The sequence below is a fragment of the Anguilla rostrata genome, chromosome 17 (genome assembly GCF_018555375.3).
Source record: "Anguilla rostrata isolate EN2019 chromosome 17, ASM1855537v3, whole genome shotgun sequence".
Taxonomy (NCBI): domain Eukaryota; kingdom Metazoa; phylum Chordata; class Actinopteri; order Anguilliformes; family Anguillidae; genus Anguilla; species Anguilla rostrata.
In genome coordinates this window covers 17,032,177-17,052,153 of record NC_057949.1, presented here as the reverse complement: position 1 = coordinate 17,052,153, position 19,977 = coordinate 17,032,177, and the positions used below count along the sequence as shown (strand labels likewise).

Genomic DNA, 19,977 nt, shown 5'->3' with positions numbered 1-19,977 from the left:
AGAGCCAGATGAGAACTTGCAATGTGCGTTAAAAAAACAAAATGACAAAAAATGCACGTCCAAAATTTTTGCAGGACACAGACAAGTTGTAAATCTGTGCTCACACCATGGGAAGAGTTTTTATTGGCTAAAGCGAGAGGTTTGCTCTGAGCACGCCTCAGGGTTTCACTAACACTCCACCCTCCCTCCCAGCGAAGCTGGGCCTCGCTGCACCACGGTCCCCCGAGGGGAGGTCTGCATGTGACTCGTATTGAGAGTGGCGGGCGGGCGGTCTCACTGTAAGCACTGCAGCCGCGCTAACGGCGGTCCACGTGTCCTGTTACTCTCTGGCGTGCCGAGCGTCCTCGTGATGAACGACTCTCCTCGCTCCGCTTGACTGCTCGGCTCTGCGGCTGCACCCCTCGCGAACGTTTGCCCTGTGACCTCTCACCTCCTGGCGGTCTCCAAACCCTCCCGCTTCTTCCGCCGGGACGTCGCCTCGGCAACAGGGCTCGCGATGAAATTTCAACCCCTCTTTTTTAATACAGCTCCTGTTCCACTATATAGACAGGCTATGCTAATTACAGAGTACGGGCAGGATAAGAAAGTGTCATACATCTAGTACATTAGAAAGGCTGCTTAGAGAAGGGGGGAAAGATCAACGTGCTTCCAATGGTCCTGCGATGTCCGAAAACATTTCAGAAATGTTGTAGAAACGTTGGTTGTGGACAGCGTTGCTGGGACGTTAGTTACAGGCTTAGAAGCGCGCGGAATGGTGCTTCGGGGACCTGTGTCTGGGAGCAGTCGGACGGGACAGGGCCGGATCCTAATTAGATTTGTTCAGTTGGGTCTTGGTTTCCCCTTCTCTCCCCCGTGGGATCTCTAGGATGTTCACAATCCACCCCCTCCACGCAATTTGTTGTTTTTGGCGGTGCTGAAATTCCCCCAATTGAAAGGTGTTTGACCCCAGCGCTCCCCGCTGCTCTCTTATAGCCTGTGGAGAGAGAACAGGCCCTGTGTTATGACAACTAGTGGCTGAAATAATAGTGTCAGTATCGCTGTTGTTCTTGTTATTAATGAGTTCCCCCTGCAGAATACGTAAGGGCTGGCTATGAAACCCACACGGCCAGACTGCCCCTGTTCTGCATGCATTGTGCGGACCCTGAAGGGCTGTCTGATACGTAACAGTAGATGTCGTTGCCGTGACACTGAGGCCTCAGCGGCTGCACACTTTCCCACCAGAGACGGGGGCTGCAGACAGGCTGGTATGAGACCTGCATGTCCTGGATAACAGGCTGATATTTATGTTGGGCTTCTCTCTAGGAGTGGACAGAAGCCAATGAAAACTCTAGCTTTGCAATGCTGGTCTATCCTCTGATTCAAAGCCTTATAAGAGATATATGTTAATATATGTCAAAATATAAAGTAATAAACTTATATTATATATTATATAAATAAACATGTTTCGAAGTCAGATTTCAAATTGAATTTGATTTATTGTCATGACTTATTGAATTACTCTGTAGAAGTTGAATTCAGTTTGTAAAAAGAATTCACCTGGTGCACTGATAATGTTATAGCAGTTTAAACGTTTTTGTTATATGTACAATAAGTTAATTAACAAGCCATATTTGCCACACTTCCTTCTCACTTCCTTATTTGAAGAAGGCACTCAGATTCAGGGACACAGGCACGAGGCCTTTTACTGGGTAGGTCTACTTGGAGCAGCAGAAATGCACAGAACCATTCTTTTCTTAATTTCTCCCTTCTCTCCTCTCCAATATCCAAACATTCCAGTCTCGTTGCCCACCGGAATTTTCCCTCTTTTCTTACACAGGACACAACCATTGCTGCCCCCACATTAATAAGCGGCATGCTAATTGTTTGAACCGTCAACTGGTAATGAGAGCCGTCCCTAGACTTTTGGGGGCCCTAGGCAAAAAAATAATTTGGGGGCCCCTCCAAAACATTGCCACCTTCTGATTTTTCTGCTTGGAAACCCATGTTAAAGGAAGGTGAAAAGGTGGGGCCCTGGGTGAGAAGGTGGGGCCCTAGGCCCGGTGACTGATCTGCCTAGTGGGAGTGATGGCTCTGCTGGTAACTGTTATTTTTGGCTTACAATAACAAGCTAGAGCATTAACTAGCTACTGCAAGAAAAGCTGCATAGATAGCTACTTGCTAGGTGGCTAGCAAGTAAATAAAGGTTAAGTGAGCTCATTCTTTGTGATGGGTAAGTTACACTTTTCCCACTAATATTCTGTCACTAGTTTCTTTGTATAAAAAAAATGAAATGCTGGGTATTTGTAGCTAGCCTACCCATGTGGAGAAGTGGAGCAGCTGTGAGCTGTGAAACACCGAAATATGTAAACAGTCAGTGTTATATCGAATTAAAATGAGCTATGTCCCAGGTTCAGATGACCGAAAGCATACGGACTCAAGCCTACAGCTGAGTATACTGTGGAGCAAAAAATGGCAATGAATATCTTTATGATGTCATATGGAAACAACCCATCGTAAAATTAGAAATAAGGTGTCTTCTAAGGTCACCCTCCCCCTGCTAAAACCTTAGCTCAGTTGGTCATGGTATCAGCTTTCTCTTCCTTTCTCATTCTCTATCTCTATCTCTCTGTCATTCTCTCTCTTTCTCTCTCTCTCTCTCACACGCACACATGCTCAAAATGTTTTCATAGCAAACAGAATATCCGTCAATATTTTTCTGCCTAATTTTGTTCAGGATTTAATAATGGCGAAATCAAGGCAAAACATTTTCTGTTTTTGCAGGAATCCCGTGGGCCACAAGGAATCCCTCCGGGGTCAAACGGCTTGTTTTTCAGAGCGGGACCAGCAGCGGAGATGGCAGGTGTTAATAGGAACCCGGAGTATGAAAATGTGGGTTTCTGGGGTGTGACATCATTCCCGCTGATCTGTTGGGGGTGGGGCAGGGGCTCACAAGCGCTCTATTGTTGTCGGGGAAAGTGGGGTACATGTGTTTGAAATCATCCTCCCACGCGCTGCGGGGGGAGGCTGGGAGAGTAACCCTACCCTGCATCCCTTCCCTGGGAGGACGTCCAGCGCGATGAAAGGACAATGTGGGATATGACAAAACACAGCACAGGATATGGCATAGCACAGCGCAGGATATGACATCCCACAGCGCAAAATATGACATAATATGACAAAACACAGCACAGGTTATGGCATAGCACAGCGCAGGATATGACATCCCATAGTGCGGGATATGACATCCCACAGCGCAGGATGTGACAATGCAATGTGGGATATGACATAATATGACATAACACAGCATGAGATATGATATAATATAACAAATCATAGCAGTACAGGATATGACCTAACAGCACAGGATATGACAGGGTTGGGAGCCCCACCTGCTGTTCCTCTACCCAGGCTGCGTTTCAGTTTGCTTCCAAGGACGTGAGTGAGGGGGGTGGGGCTGAGCGGGGCGAGGGAGACCTGAGGCCGGGTGGATCGGGTTTGGGGTTGCCAGCCACCAAAAATGACAGATAAAAGTTTCACAGTGGCCTCAACAACAAAATGAACCAGAAGGAAGGCAATAAACAGATAGGACATTGTTTCACATCCTATCTGAGAGGCTGAAAAAGTTGTGTTTTTCATGGGTCAAGAGGCTGGATGAGTCCATCGTTCCACAAATTAAGAGGTGCCCTCTCTCTCTGGCACCTCAAGTTTCTCTCCTGTCTCAGGCTGCCCCCCTTGAGTTCCTGGGGCATTTCACCACAGCACCATGTGATGTGAATCTCTCACCACTTCTGATTCCACTGAGGCTCTCCTTCCTCATTACCAATTTATAAACATTACCCCTCTGTGGGTCACAATTGGTTTGGACAGAGAGATCTGTGATTTTTATATGAATTTAGACTTTTTCTTGAATGGTTGTTGGCATTGTTCTGACTGGTTCTGTCATTAATTCTGTGTAAATGCTCACAAATTAAAACTGAAATTCATATGAAATAAGAGACAGGATGCCTTATTCAGAAGTTTGCTGGTTCTGACAATTTTGCTTAATTTAGATTTTTACGAAGTATACCTATGTTTACATATACTTATGTGGTTGCATACAGTGCAAATATACAAAATAACAAGGAGTTAAAACCAAACAAAATGAAGTATAATGAACAAAAACCCAAGAAAAAAAATTTGAGTTTGGGCCTTCTGTAACCTGGGTCTTCTTCACTGGTTTCTTCTGTTTCTTTCTTCTGTGAATCCTCTCTCTCTCTCTCTCGTTCCCATGACCAGCCTGCTTCACTGACCCATAAATTGCAATGCTCTGGCACGGCCCGGAAGCCTCTGTTTCCCCCTCAGTGTCCGTCATCATTCCCATCTGCAGCACAGAAGACCGAGTGTTTCTGGATGGAAGTGCCTTCAGCTTGACGTGAGCAAGAGAGACTTACGTGTCATTTATTCTGACCATGTTTTGAGTCCATCCTTTATTAAATAAGTCCAAAATACTTCTCATAATATAGATTGGTGTGGAGGATTCTGAGTAATTTCAAGGGCAGTGGGAAGGAAGACTGCACATGACACAAGGGAACAGCATGTTTGCATTTACACTTGCCTAGTATTTATGGCAAGGAAGCTTTCTTCCAGGTCAATGCAAGGATAGGCTTTTTCACTCCATAGGAAAACTGCGCCTCAGAGCAACCCTAGCTAACTCCTCACCCAGTGTCCCTCCCCCATAAATGTCAGCACGTAATTGGCGGGTTGTTAAACCGCGATCACAGATCTGGGCTTCGGCCCGGCCGATTCCCGAGGCGGCATCCGAGTCGGCATCCGGGACGGGATCCCCCCCCCCCCCCACGGCGGGAAAGCGCGGCACACAAAGGGGCTGCTGTGCCGGACCGGAAGGCTGTCGTCTGCTGGGCCGTGACACCTTTACGACACCGCCGGTCTCCTCGGAGTCACAGGGCGCCGCTGACGAACGGCCCCTCAGCGCCCGAGAGCCCCAGACCGGGCCCTGCCTTCCCCGCCAGCATCACCCCCCCCACCCTCACCCCCCCTCCCCCCCTCCGGCCGGAACGGAGGTGGAAGAGGAAAAAGGAATCCCTGGGCGTTCTGCGTCCGCTTGGTCGGGCCGACGGTGAAGGATGCTTCGGACGGCGCTCCAAATCGCTGTAAAATCTCCCGCAAAAATATAAAGGCGCATAAAAAAAATATAAAAATGCAACCTTGGAGGATTCCCGAGACGTTTCCAGGCTGGAATCTTGTGTAACAGTTTCCTCGTATGATTTACACCTGGAGTTTGCATCAGAAATTCACAGATGTGAGGCTTTATATACAAGATTACATTTGAAATAAAGAAAAATCTGTAGTTTTCCTTCACATGGTTAGTTTACATGTATATCTTAGATAATTTCATTGAGTATGAATACTGGGGAAGTATTCAAACACACTCTCCCCAGTACAATATAGAGCACATTTTATATGTGGCATGTCCGACCAAAACTTTCATTTCGCTTTCGCATGCACAAGTGCACACAGCAAAATGAAACCAATTTATCAGATGGTAAAACAACAGCAACAGTGCAATACGGTATTAGATTAATTTACATGAACATGACAAAATACATGACTATCACCTTCAAACAAGGTTTACAACCCCTGATTGTGGACATTAACCAATAAAGTTACGCCCCTGAGAAAAGACGGGCCAAAGATAAAGGTGTTATAAAGCTAGCCTTAGCTTAGCCACACTGCTGTGGCATGGATCCATTTCAGGTATATAGTACACCTGGAACATGCTCTACAATATACCAACATGCCATAGAAGAGACAGAGGGTGCTTGCCATTGGACCAACCAACCACGTGGTAGAAAACACAAAAATTAGCTAAATAAATAAATATGCTAATCGTTGTTCCCAGCAGAATTTATTGCTGATATGCATTCGTGTGCACGCAGTTGCTTTATCCAGTTTGTGTTCTAGTCCCCGAGGGGTGAAGAACAAACAAACGCTCTTTCTGGGTGACCCGCCGCAGCCCAGCCAGCGCGGGTCGATAGTGTCGCTCTCAGAAACACTGACTAATTTCCTCTCGCCGGGCTGGGGGGGGGGGGCGTGGAGAGCTGCCCTGATCCACCAGTGAGAAAGAGCAATATGGTCTGCTGGGGCAGCGGTCCCGCTGGCCGTTTGGCTAAATAAACTGTCAGAGGAACCGTGTGCAGGAAGCCTGAGTTATTCCATGTTGCCTTTGCTGAGCGTGCCCCGTCCAGCGTGATTGAGCTGAGCTGGAAATGGAGGATTTACAGCTCCCAGCTCAGCCACTCGTCATGCGACAGGGAGAGGGTAACGATCCGCTTTCTACATGCGAGCGTCTCGTCCAGACGTGCATTCTCCTTACTTCACCCTTCCCCCCCACCCACCCCCCACCCACCCACTCACTCCCACACACCCTTCCCCCACCCACTCCCATACACAAAGTTTTTTTTTTTTTTCAATCCATCCTCTTCTCAAGTGTCATTGTCTTGGGAGGCATGCAGAAGACATTACAAATTTTCCATTTTCGCATCTGGGAATCAAACACGTAGCCTTTGGGGTACATTCCTTGCCTGGATCTCTCTCCCTCCCCTCTTGTTCTTGTGTAAAAGAGGGCCTGCAGGAGATTGTTTTACTCCGGGGGAGGGGGGCGGTTAAAGGGAGAAACAGGAGTGCAGGTGGGCCCAAACAGCAGCGTGGGGGTGGAGGGGGGTCAAATTGGAAAGGACGGGGTTTGTGGTTTCTCCGGAGCCCGTCTTTAACAGAGAGGTTCCTTTCGTAACGTTTGCTTTCTCCCTGGCCCATTTCCTTGATGAAATGCAGCCCAATTCCGATCAGGATGAAGTATGGCTGTTTGGCTTGGAAGGGCTCGGGGCCTGAAAGACACCAGGAACAACAGCCGCTGGTGAGAACCCGGCGCTCGCCGCAGGCGCGGCGTTCCAGGAGGGAGCCGAGCTGCTCTGGCCATCGCTGACCTGCTGAAGGCAGGCTGTTTACTCCTCGCTTGATTTAAAGGGGCTTTTCAGCCTCCCAGAGTCCCAGCGAGATACAGAGAAATCCCGTCCACTCTGGCACCCGACCATCAACCCGCTCTTACATCAACTCTACACACACGCACTCGCACTCGCACACGCACACACACACACACACACACACACACAGACAGACAGACCATTAAAGGACATGAAAGATTGGCAAAAGCTGAAGTAAATTGAAACAGTTCAAGAGAGTGCCAAATCATTTCTTTTTTTCACGTTTCTGTGGAAATAAATGTTAAAAACTTAAGTTAAAGTAAATTTTTACTTGTCAGTATTCGGCAGCTTTCATTTCCATAACTGATTTACTGTATGATTAATTTCAAAAAAGACTAAGTAAATGCGCCGTGAACACAGTATGCCTATGGTTTGAGTCACAGCACTCACACTGTGTTTCCAGTATATTCTGCACACACACACACACACACACACTGTGATTTCACACTTTTGCAAACTCACTCAACTCCTTTGCTTATTTTTCAAGCAGTCTTTTGCACGCATGAAGTGTGCAGTGACGCCCTGAAATGCAGCCTTCTTCCTCACCCCGATCTTCCAACACCGGCTCACATTGGCGCTGGGGTTCAAAGGTCAGGCGGCTTTGAAGTCAGCAGTGAAATGTTGCCTGGGTAAACAATAACATACAGTTGAGCCCCCATGTGGATGGGCCTCCCGGCACAGACAGGCCTGCAGGACACGCTATAATTTTGACGGCCGCCCCTCAGCTGCGACCCCCGCCCCCAGGCCATTCATCAAGTGCACCTTCTCTCCCGAGTTCCGTCTCTCCCCTGGGAAAGTTTCAAAATAAAAGTTCCTTTCATTTAAAAAGTCGCCGTTTAAGAGGTTTTTGGGTAAGGTGGTATCAGGGATGAATTTGCGGTTCTGGTGCCGAAATATCTGAATATCTGTAATAATACGATCATAATAAAACCAAAAACCTCAACTTTCAAGTCTTCTTATCTGCTTTTGTTTGTGCCATGGATTCTGACCTTAGCCAGGTTATTAGCCTGTGTTTACTTAAGAGAAACCTGCTGTGTTAGTTCATTATGTTATTTGCTGCGTGTCATTTTGTGTATGCTTGGAGAACACATGGTTAATGTATCCAGTGAACTGGACCGGGGTTGAAGGAGATCTATGGGTCATACAGGGGTCAAGAAGGGCATGTAACCCCCCCCCAGCATTTCTCAGTAGTGTCATCCAGGAATGCAGTTTAGGACTGGCTGGACACAGGCTGAGGAAATGTTTAATTTCAAACTCTTCAAAAAAAACAAAAAAAAACAACTCTTTTCAATAGTGTTTTCCCCTCTATAGCATTTTTAATTTTGCCGGTATAAAATTGTACATATAGAAACACGAATGAGCCAAATGGTGGATCAACATGAGAATAGCTATCAGCTCAACTGTTTCTATGACAAACTAAAACCCAGGGACATGGTCTAGTTGGTCATTAAAAATATACCGAACCAATGCCTCATTTTCAAAACTGTCTTTTAATCTCTGATAAGTATAGATATACATTCTGAATTATGATTGCAAAATGAACAATTACAAAATTGTAATCTAGAAAAATAGTAAAACTATTGCACTGGAGCACTGTCTAATTTCCTGTCTGGTAATTCACAGAATTGTCCCAGACGATGATGTTTATCTGGTTGCGCTGACCGTTATTTTCTGCAGGACTATGGTTACACTTTTGCTGTCTTCAGTACTTTCTGTGGAACAGATGGCGAGTGCTGTTCCTTACAGCGACAGCAGCTCCTTTCAAGTTCATCATCTGAACAAAACTTCCCAGAGATTATTCCCTATTATTCCCTTTCCTTGTTCTGTTTTTTCCTTTTATTTTTTTAAATCAATTCTCCATAATGTTTTTTTTTTCTATTTTCATTTTTATTTTACCTCCCTGATGTATTACCAAAATAAATTTTTAAAAATCTGGTCACAAAAAACCAGACTAGTTCCCAGTTATGGCTTTGGGACCAACCCCTCGTGTGCGTAAATACCAGATTAGTATCCAGGGTCTGGATGTTTCTGGGCAGCTCCAGTGATCTGTGGAGCGATGGGCTGGTTTTGGAAGATGTCCCACTTTATTTACGTGTACATTTTACACCTCAGGCAACAGCAGATGCACCTGCTCAGAGCAATGTATATGTCTACATTCTTTTACACTCAATCCATTTAAACTAATTATACAGCTGGGTATTCACTGAAGAAATTTGGATTATGCACCCTGCTCAAGGGTACAGATTAGAGAATTGAACCTACAGCCTTGCAGTTCTGATCCCAGTTCCCAAACCACTATGCTACACTGCCACCCTCATCTCCTGTTCTGCTGCTGCTCTGGGCTCATCCAGGCCTTCCTATATCCAGCTCTTCTCTTTGCTGAAGAACAGAAGCACCAGCCCACTCTGTGGCAACCAGGCTACCTCTCCTGATCTGTAGGACCTGTTGGAGAAGCAGTTATCAGACAGCCTGTGCTTCTCTTTAGCCCCGGGGAGACCCGTCTGTTTTCCCAAGAGGCGAAAATCAAAACTCATCCATCCACCAAATCCCATCCAAATGAGCTTTAATGCAGATAGTATGGAAATCTCTTTGCCCCTCATTAATTTGCAGTGAACAGTGATGACTTATGAAGCCCGGCGGTGTGCCTGCTTACAGGAAGCGGCCTGGCTATTCTCAAAACCTGCAGACGATCGCTTTCTCGGCAGGGCGGCCCTTAGGCCAGTTTGTTGCCTAACCGTGTTGGTTCGTGGTCTCTTTCCCTTCATTACGCATTTCAGAACGATGCGGAGGAGCGGCTCACGTTGCAGCAAAGAAGGGGGCTTTTCCATCACCGCTGACTGCTGTTCCTGTTCCAGAGTTCCCACAGGGTAACGCCTGCTCCCTGGCGAGGTTCCTCTCCGTCCCCGTATATATGGTCACACATCAGATTTGAATTTGCCATGGCTGAAACTGATACGCGTCTCTGTGTCTCGGGTGCTCCCACGCGGGCTGGGGGGGAGGGGGGGGGCGGATGGGGCAGGGAGGCGAGGGCTCCTCGTTGAAATGTCAGCCGCCCCAAGGAGCACCTCACTGCCACCCTAACACTGCAGGATGGACAGGAAGAGAAATTTTAACAGGTTCACTGCTAATGGAAGCTGCCAGGGGGTCATACACAGACTAAGGGCTAATCTCAGATATGTGTACAAGATCCCACAGGGAAAGGATGAGCTACTGAGACAAAGCTGAATTAGCTTTCATTTCAAACCTGGGCAGATATTGTGTGTGCGTGTGTGTGTAATGTGTGTTTGTAATGTGTGTGTGTGTGTGTGTGTGTGTGTGTGTGTGTATATGTGTGTGTAATGTATGTTTGTAATGTGTGTGTATGCACGAGTGCACATGTGCGTATATGTGTGTGCGTGTTCGCACATTAACCGGCACAGTCTTAACCCTGACAGAAAAGCGGGGGTTTGGACCTCAGAGAGCTCAGCTCTCCAGGTCTGTTCGCTCACAGGCTGGCCATTGTCTTCCTCTCAGGGCTCTGATGCTTTATGAATGTTTTCTTTGGGAAGCAGGAAATTTGATGACTGGCTACCTGCTACAACCACATCCTGTGCTCCCCGAGCCTCTGCTCACCTACGCCCCCCCCCCCCCCTCAGTGACTTCCTGTCAGCCACCTGCCCCGTGTGTGGGTAATCCCAAACCTGCGTTCTGCACCCCATTCATTCCACCCAGTTCCACAGCACCCCCCCAATCCCCCCCCCAATCCCCCATCAAAAACAGAATGTTATTGCAGATTTTTCCCAGTGTCGCAGCAATGTATTTACAGCTCTCATGCTTTTTACCACTCCTCCAAACCACAGCTTTGAAGCAACATTATTTCAATATAAAGTCCAGACCACACATTTTAATTATAAGCTTAAAAACATCATTCCATTAGATAATGGGTGGTGATAGCAACTAAAACTTTTAAAAAGACATAAAAAGAGATATAATGAATGTTTATATGACAGTGTTTCATCAGCAGTTATATTCGTAACAGAAGTCTAAACAATATTCACCTAGTGCTGGCCACAGCTTTGTAGATTCATAGTATGTGAATTCAATAACTATATCTTTCATACTGAAATAAATTTCCAAGGCCTGTTTTTTAATTGTTGAGGAATATTTATTCAAGCTTTCATTTGGCTATTATTAATATTCCATATTTTACATTACCTGCAAGGATATAACAATATGTTTAAAAATAATGTTTTAAAAAAGAAAAGCGTTTGATCAGAAAAAAACATCAACAATATTTTAGAAAGAACAGGACACAAAACAGAACCCTCTGAGATAGAGGCACTTGTAGTGGTGAGGCTTTGGAATGCTCGTCAAAAGGCCTTATGGGTAATGGGGAATTCCATGGGCCATGGATACACGCCAGTTTCACACCCAGGTTCCTGTCGCAACATCCAGACAACGTTTGCGCAACATTTCCAGACAGGTAGGGAGCAGCAGTTTTTGACCTGTATCTGAAGTTATTATTTCATGGGATAGTCCATATCTAAAGAAATGCGGCCTATACACCCAAGCCTTAAATCCTTGTCAATGCCTGCTCCCCCCCCCTCAAAAAAAAGCATTTATACAGTGCAGAAAGTATGCCATAGACTGCATGTCTGAACCAGTTGCAGTGGGATTCAGAAGTCTTTGTATCCAGGGTCCTGCCCTGATGGCCACTGTAACACCTGTAGCCAGGTAGCGTCTGCTGGGCGCCTGGCTCGCCTCGTCTGGCGGTCCAGTTTGTTCAGTCGGAGCTGGGCGAGGCTGCGGAGTCCCCCTCCTCACCCTCCAGGTCGTTGGGGGATGCGGGCTGTCCCCCTTTCACCCTTTTCCATTTCATCCGACGGTTCTGGAACCACACCTTTACCTGTGCAGGGGGGGGACATGGAGAAAGGGTTCATTCAGCACGGCCCTCCATATACGTCCCCAAAGCGTGTGCCTGTCTGCACGGGACTTCAAAATCAGAAGAAAACTACAGCTCGACATAGCGCTGGTAACTAACATATTTCACTTCCAGTGCAATGTGTTCTGTGTGCTGTACTGTCACAAGGTTTAAAAAGTAAAATATGGTCCACTGCGTAGCCATTCATTGTGTACGGGCTTGCCAACTATGAAAATATGGAAGCCTCGTTGGAAAAACAGAAACCTAAATGGGGGGAATAGTGGCGGCGTTGGCTCGCAGACAGCCTGGCTTGCGTTCAGGATACAGGCCTGGGAAATGAATCTGAGCTTGACCGAGCCATGTGCGGTCATTCTTAAAACCGCATCTATGTGGGGGGGGGGGGACTTCCAAGGTCTTTGTTGCATGATGTCAAGCAAAGACACCTCCTTCAAGGTTGGGAAATTTGTGGGGGTGGAGGACAACTGGCCTGACGGTGCCATGAGTGCGACTGTACAGCTCCTCTCCTCAGTGTAATACAACACTGCACTCTGGGAGAAATTCTGTAGATCAGTGTCCAACGATTAGTCACACGGACTGACACGATCAGCAGATGCACAGAAAGACATCAATGGGGGAAACAGCAGTCGATTATTGTTGTGTACAAGCCACAAACGCCCATCTGAACTGGCTGTACACCAGAGACCCAGGATGTGGAGTCTAATGGGGCAGTGTTTCAGTCGTATTTGAGGCCAGCGCTAGTGGTGACAGGCAACCCATTGATATCTAATGTGTCCTGCTGAGGTTAAGACACCAGTGTTGCCACATTTATGCTGGTATACCTTTGATGGAAGGTACTTTTCTCAACTGAGAACCAAGCTTCATAGCGGATATGCTGTGTAACAGGTAAATAGTGTATGCTTCCCAGCAAAAGGGATTTGCTGTGTGGATTTATAATACCCTAAACAGGTTTGTAAATGTTGTCTAAAAGTGAATGAATGAGAGAACACAAGACAGCAGTAACCTGTCGCTCAGTGAGGTCCAGGTTGACGGCAATCTCGTAGCGACGCAGTCGGGTCAGGTAGTTGTGGTGGGAGAATTCGGCCTCCAGTTCCCGGAGCTGCTCCTTAGTGAAGGCCGTCCTCTCCTTCCGGGCCTTGCAGTTGGGGTCGGCCTTGAACCCGGGGTCCTGGTTTTCTGGAAGACGGAGACAAAAGATTGGACCGGTCGCTGAGGTGCCCACCTTCACCATGTACCTCAGGCAGTGCTCCAATCTAAATGCATACTCAATTTTTACATGTGTTTACATTTAATTTCATCTTCAATTGCATTATTGTCATAAATATAGGAGCTGAATCAATATTCCTGCATTTTGTTCTGTCCTTTTACATTGAATAACATATTTCAGCTGGTGCTTTTACCTGCAGCATATTTGTGTGGGCTTTACTTGCTGCGATAAGAAATGAAGCTTTTAAAAGGCATGAAAAATAAATGTAAAAGTCCCCCCAAAGTTACAAATGCGGTCATAAAATATTTTTAAATTCAGGTCACAAAAGAGCAGGAAAATACATCTCAAAATGGCAAATACATAATTTCATTTAGGCTACTGACATTCTGCAAGCATTAAAAATATAATATTCTATATCAGTAAGTAGAACATACTATATTTACAAACCAAACAAAAAACGCTTTACTTTTTTGTTTTTAAGTGCAGTTTTGCATCATTTTACTAAAAAAAGATGTGATGTAACCCGTTTAACGGTGGTAGGCTAATTTGTTTTTATTAAGAGTGACTTTGTGTACTTGCCAAAAGGCCAGCACAGTGGCAAAGCCAGATGTTACTTGGGTGACCCAGACTTGTTTGGGAGCTGCAGAAAAGCGACTTGCGGCTTTGGTCTCGTGTGGAGTGTGTGTTATTGTTGTTATTATCCATCTTTTTCCCCTATTGAAATACCACATGAATTCGGCCCGACCGCGTACGAAATGTACCCGTCTGGACCTTAAATGGAGACGAGGGAGCAATACTGTTTGGGCGGGTGCCCAGCAAAGCCTGAATTTAGCTGTGCAGTCTCTCAAAGTAGGTCCCAATAACTACACCCAATTAAAACCCTGTTAAGTTTTAGTGAGCTGCCACTGCACGCGGCAGGGGGCTCGAGACAAAACAACATTTGGCAGAAGTTGAAAAGGTGTGGTTAAGTAATTATTCGTCTTTGCCAACTTATGGGCCTATCGTAAAGGGGCAGTTGTTTTGAAAGGAAAACGAAAATACTATGCTGGTCTACACCAGCACTGTTGACAGTTGTACTAATAGTCAATGGTTAGTACATCATAATATTTTATTGTCATGACACCGGCATGTGAAAACGAACTGCATAGAGGTACCACAACTCACCATAATTCCATACATATAATGCTAATTCAATATCCTGTTAAACATAATTTCTATACAGAGGTAATTTATGCCGAAATCAATTACTCCAAATCAGTAAGAACTTTTTTGGATGGAAAACTGCATGCACTGAGCATATATAATTGCTTGCATTGGCCGCATGCAAGGAAGATATTTTGTTACATATACCTCTTTAACGATAGGAAACTGTCTGGTCAAGAATGTTAAAATGGGATTCCTGGCAAGTTAATTTACCGTCCGTGGTCTGGCTAGTCTCTTGCAAAATGCGAAGACAGACAAAAGAGTAAGAAATTGTAGCTGACCGTAGTTGCGTGATATCTTTTCAGCCATAGACAAAAGCACTGAGGTAGAGGCTACTACCAAAAATAAATGTAAACAATTAAAAAGTATATAAAAAGTGCGACAATAATAACCATGTAATACCTTTTAGTCTATACCTTTTCTTTAAATTGAATGTATGGATTTGTGTAAAAGTACAATGTTGCATAGGCTAAAGCACTGCATGTATATTTTCAAACATGCGACTTTCAAAGAACTGGGGACCACATTTTGGACATTAATCTAAAAGGTATTAGATAATATTCTTTTTTATTATTGGAACAACTGAACAGTACCGAAGCAAGGAACACATGTGTGTCCCGATTCTGTTGCATGCTTTCCATGGACGTCACAGTGGAGACTCGTTCGACTGGGGAAAGTTGAGGGTGGATGGGCTATGTCACAAACTTCGCTTGGTATTTTTAACGTTTTGCACTCACACTCAAATCGCATCCAGGGGTACATCGGGGTCTCAAAAGAGATTTGCCCAAGTGAAGCTTGCAAGCAAAGTTTACGAGGGTGTAGCAAAAGCTGGATCGGGAGTGCGATTGGGACGCAGCCACTGGGTCCTCATACTGACCTTCCTGCTTTAAATCGCATTGCTGTATGAGTCATGGAAGCAAAACAGTGATGTTAATCATACATTTAAACTTTCGTGATTTCCAGGCTATGGATGGTCAAAGCTGGTGAACGGGGATACATTGTTCACCAGAACTATTTCTCATGTCAAAGTCATCTGGTGCAGAAAACATTTTGAGTCATTTCTACATCTATATTGCTATATTCCTCTTTCCCAGCTTGTTCCTTTTCTAGGAACCTTGGGATTTCAAGGTTGACTATTGAGCTGGTGCTGATGAGCGTATTGTGTTTACCCCTTTATTTCATAACTGTGCCCACCAGACTGGCACTGGATGGGCACTGCCACAGCAGTGGTGTAGAGAGCTGGTGGCATCCCCAGCTGAAGCCCCAGATATTTTTTTTGTTCAACCCTGAATTTTTTTGACAATCAATTTGTTTACTGTTTGAAATACAGAGAAGTCACAGGGAGCTCAACTCTCCTGAAAGAGACTTCTGCACCCCTGAAAGAAACCTGATCTCCCCTGAAACAGACCAGAGCAGACCTGAAAGAAGCATGAGCTCCCCTTAGAGAGACCGGTGCACCCCTGAAAGGGGCGTGATTTGTTTAATGTTTGAAATACAGAGAAGTCACAGGGAGCGCAGCTCTCCTGAAATAAACCTCAGCACCCGTGAGAGAGACCGGAGCATCCCTGAAACAGACCTGATCTTCCCAGAAAGAGACTGAAGCACCCCTGAAAGCAAAGAAGGCTCATGGTTGGGGGGGGGGGGGGTGTCCGTGTCCGTGATCCCACCTGCCCCCACCCCCCTCCTGGTCTGTGATGACAATCACATTCCTTGAAATGCCCCTGTCCCACAGGGCTCAGACTAACCGTTGACACAAACTGATATATTGAGTGGTGCTGAGTACACACAAAACTCCTTTCCCAGTCTGCAGATTCCTACCATGCCTAGCTTAATCTCACCATGACATTAAATGTGTCCACTGTCAGCACTTAAGATTTCCTGTTAGCTATTAGGATAGGATGTTACTTTAAATCAGATATATGCTTCAAGTCAATGTGTCCTTTTACTCAGATCCACCACTGAAATCAGTAAATGTCCTTATCTTTGACTCACGGTTTATATTTTATTCACAGAGATAGGCCTTTCATAAAAGAATGAATAAAAACATCGTGTTTGTACTGGCACAAGTAGTACTTGCTTTTGAAAGTCAGGGGTGAGGGCATATGCTGACTGACTCCAGGGGTCAGTCTTTCCACACATTCCTCATGCACAGACGTTATCAGTGTGTGTCTGCTTAAGGTTAGTTATTCTTAAAAAAGTATTCTGGACTTATGAACATTCAGTATAATACGCATGCAGCCGTTTCTAGAATTTTGCACATTATGGCCACCCAGATGCAAAACATAATCAGCAAATCAATATTTGACACCATAAATATTAGATTTTTGTTTGTAGTTTTTTTTTTTTTGGTAAATTGTGTAGTTTATTGCTGTGATGCTTCTTCTGAAATGCACTGCAGGGTTTAAGGCACAAGCTGGTATTAAGAACTGACGCCAAGCAGCCGCTCACCTGTGGAGTCCTTCTTCCGCTTGGACGCCTTTTTCTCGTGTTCCGTGGGCAGCAGGCTGTGAGCGGGGTGCTCCCCCTCCAGGCCCCTGGCGAGGGCCCCTGTATCCCCCATGCCCTCGACCCCCACTCCCGCCACGGCGGCCGCGCAGGGCTCCGGGCCCCGGCCCTGGGGCTCGCCCCCGGGGAAGGGCCATTCGGCCCTGGGGAAGCCGCCGTGCGGCTCGGCGTACGGCCTCTCCTCGCGCGGGTACGCCCCCGGGCCCAGGCAGTGCCCCGGGAAGTCCGTGTAGGCCAGGAACTCGGGCTTCTGGTGCAGGGAGAAGGGGACCTGCTGGTAGGGGGGCAGCCCCGCCCCGGGGACCCCCGCGTGCGGGTTCCGAACGCACCCCCACACGGGGCCGCCCCCGCTCCTCATGCAGCTGCTGGCGGGCTGCTCCATGGCAAACGTCGGCGCTAAGCGGCGCGGGTCGGCGTGGCGGAACGGGCTCGGTATCCGGGAGAAACGGTCAGCGTCCGCGCACCGGGCGCTGTTAAACCCTCGCCATCGTTCGGGCGCGTCCGACCGGGTTTCTGAAAAGCTCTTTAGAAAGGTTCCTCTCTGTTTCTCTCCTTCAGGGCAGCGGGGAGAGAGACGTTACAGAGACAGCCCCAGCTGCTTTCCCCTCTGCTGTGAGTCACGCAGCCCGTAGACTGGGCTGAGTGATCGGCCTGGCAGTCCCCGCTCTCAGCTCCTGGCCCTCCCAGCTCTCAGCTCCTGGCTCTCCCAGCTCTCAGCTCCTGGCTCTCCCAGCTCTCAGCTCCTGGCTCTCCCAGCTCCGCCGCTCTGCTCACAGAACTCCGGCATTCCCAGCCAGCGGGCCCTCCCTCTCTTTTAAACACTCAGGTGGGGAAGAGGGGAGAGCTCACGGAGTGAAACGTGAGCCTGAGGGAGGAGGGGCCATGCAGACCACATGTCATTCACCCTCCAGCCAACCCAGCCCCATCACCTATTAATCACATGGGGGTGCGGGGGATGTTGGGGGTGCAGGGGCTGAATTTTATACACACGTATAATGGGATTTCCAGGCACTGACTTTTAAAGAAACACGCAGCATAATAAAAAAAAACGTAGAAACGATCACCCCGTACAGCAGGACGGCAGCTTAGCCATCCCACCCCCACCCCCCTTCAACTGACAGAATCTGCCTAACAGCATCAACTCAGCCCTAAAACAGATACTCCACACCTCGCCCCACCCCACACAGACTCACGCAAATGCACCCGTTCTGCTTAATTTCCTCAGTCCTGCTCCTCCCGTTTCTTTAAGTCCAGAGCAGAGTGTCCTCGTGTGGCATTGCATTAGAATGCCTGTTAGAATGTCTGTTAGAATGCACATTAGTGTAGTTGACAGCAGTCTTTGAGTTGAGTGAATCTCTGAATGAACAAATGAGTCTTTGAGCCTATGGACTTTTTGGCACATTTTGTTCCTGACTGATCCACAATTTCTTTGGGCATCTCTCACACTTCTCTTTTATTTTTTAAAAATGCAGTGGAGTGGACACTGTTATCTTGTCATCTTGGGACAGGCCATAAATTTACTTCTACCCTGTGAATTATTCAAGTTTATTTTTTTATAAATGTCACTTGAAATAATGTGGCATTGTCTATTCATCGATGGTATATTAGTAGGTTTCCTGCAAAACATACATATTATTACAGATTGTTCTGTCTCAGTCCTTTAAACGGGACTGTACGGGGAATGTATATGTATTTCGCTTGTCCCGCCACGTAATTGCTCTGTATTTTATAGCTCCTGCCGTCCTCCGCGTGCTGGATTTATGATGACTCCGTGCAGACGTTTGATGGGTGATGTCATCTGCGTTCGAAGACAATGAATCATTTTTCACCGCGGCAGCAGCCAGAGCTCGTGTCTAGGTTCGCCCCGGATTTCCAGAGCCGAGGCGCGGCCGGCGAGCTTCCATTCGCACATCTGCCATTCATTTAAAGAACGGCCTTCTCGTGCGCAAACCAGCATCTTGGTTTCCTTTGAAACGCGTGAGTCTGTTACCGCCAGCAGACTATAGTTGCCCTTTGCCTTGCGAGCTGCTTTAGGCTGACCCATTTTTGGGGGGAGAGGTAACCGCGGTCAGTCATCGGAGCCAGCCATTTGCGGCTCCAAAACTCGTTTGTTTGCCAAAACATGCCAGATTTAATTATGGTTCAGTCGCTACTGTTTTATCCCAGCTTTTGAATTTTGAAGAACAGCTGATAAAATCAATTACTTGAGCCTTTCAGCTTGTGGGTACGCCATGTAGCGAAGTTCTGACATTAAGTTTCAGCTCCTCCACAAAACACATCGTGGTGGTGTGGCTTGATAGTGACAGTGAAAGTCACTGATCAGCTTTGTCCAAAAATTCTCATTAGAGTTAGACATCATAGATTGACACCATAAATTTAAAACTCATTGCATTTGTTAAAAATGAATTTTAAAAAGCAGCATGATGGCATAATTTTAGAGTAATAGGAGATTAACATTTTAGTGAGAGTGTACCAAAAAGAACACTGAAAACCTTATAGCATCTATTTTAAAAGCATGTTTAAACAAGATTTAGGAAGTTAATTCTTCTAGCTCTGTGAATTGTATGAGCTCAACTTTCACTAGAACTATGAAGTAAAGGGTACGAACCAGATGTGGGTGGTGAGACTGCCGCAGTCTCTATAGTGTTTTATAACAAATTAATTGGTTGGTCTACCACCAGTGGTGGCTGATGTACACCTAGCCTGCGTACGTCAGTCTTTACAGTGTGTCCCCAGTCTGTGGATGACCGCAGTTTCCTGCCAGGGGCTTCTGCGTATCGGTCAGCATGGCGGTGTTAGCGAGGCAGAAAATGTCTGTGGTCAGACTGAGATAGTTTCCAGTGAACCGAGTGAATAGCTAAGCTATGAAGCAGTTGCTTTTATGTGCATTCTTTGCTGGGCCCTGACCATGGTATGACAACGTTAGCACGCGGCAGGAACCCAGGGGGCTGTCTGTGTGTGCATGGCCACGGCATGCGCACGTGCGTGTGTATGCTTGCGCCGTCCGCGAAATGAGTGTTGGTATTTATGTTTGCGCGTGTGTCCACGTGCGTATGTTCAAGTCTTACACCAAATCAAGTCTTGAACTAAAGTCAAGATCATGTGTGCTGTTGTTCATGTGGTTT

At 46.6% G+C, this 19,977-nt stretch overlaps 1 protein-coding gene across 1 annotated transcript; it reads right to left on the bottom strand.

Annotated features, from left to right (window-relative positions):
- Nucleotides 1-11,141: 11,141 nt before the first annotated feature.
- On the bottom strand, nt 11,142-17,669 carry LOC135243770 (homeobox protein MOX-1-like). Its single transcript, XM_064315795.1, has 3 exons — nt 16,796-17,669; nt 12,941-13,113; nt 11,142-11,904 (listed from the first exon to the last, which is right to left on the bottom strand). Exons 1-3 carry the CDS (start codon nt 17,232-17,234, stop codon nt 11,782-11,784), a joined length of 735 nt encoding a protein of 244 aa, XP_064171865.1. The 5' UTR covers nt 17,235-17,669; the 3' UTR covers nt 11,142-11,781.
- Between the last annotated feature and the right edge of the window lie 2,308 nt (nt 17,670-19,977).

Bases quoted from the DNA above. Each gene is read 5' to 3' on its own strand.
- LOC135243770 (XM_064315795.1), bottom strand. From the start codon at position 17,234: ATGGAGCAGCCCGCCAGCAGCTGCATGAGGAGCGGGGGCGGCCCCGTG. The intron at 13,114-16,795 runs GTGAGCGGCTGC...TCCGTCTTCCAG, and splicing joins GCGGAAGAAGGACTCCACAG to AAAACCAGGACCCCGGGTTC. The intron at 11,905-12,940 runs GTTACTGCTGTC...CCCCCTGCACAG, and splicing joins TGGACCTCACTGAGCGACAG to GTAAAGGTGTGGTTCCAGAA.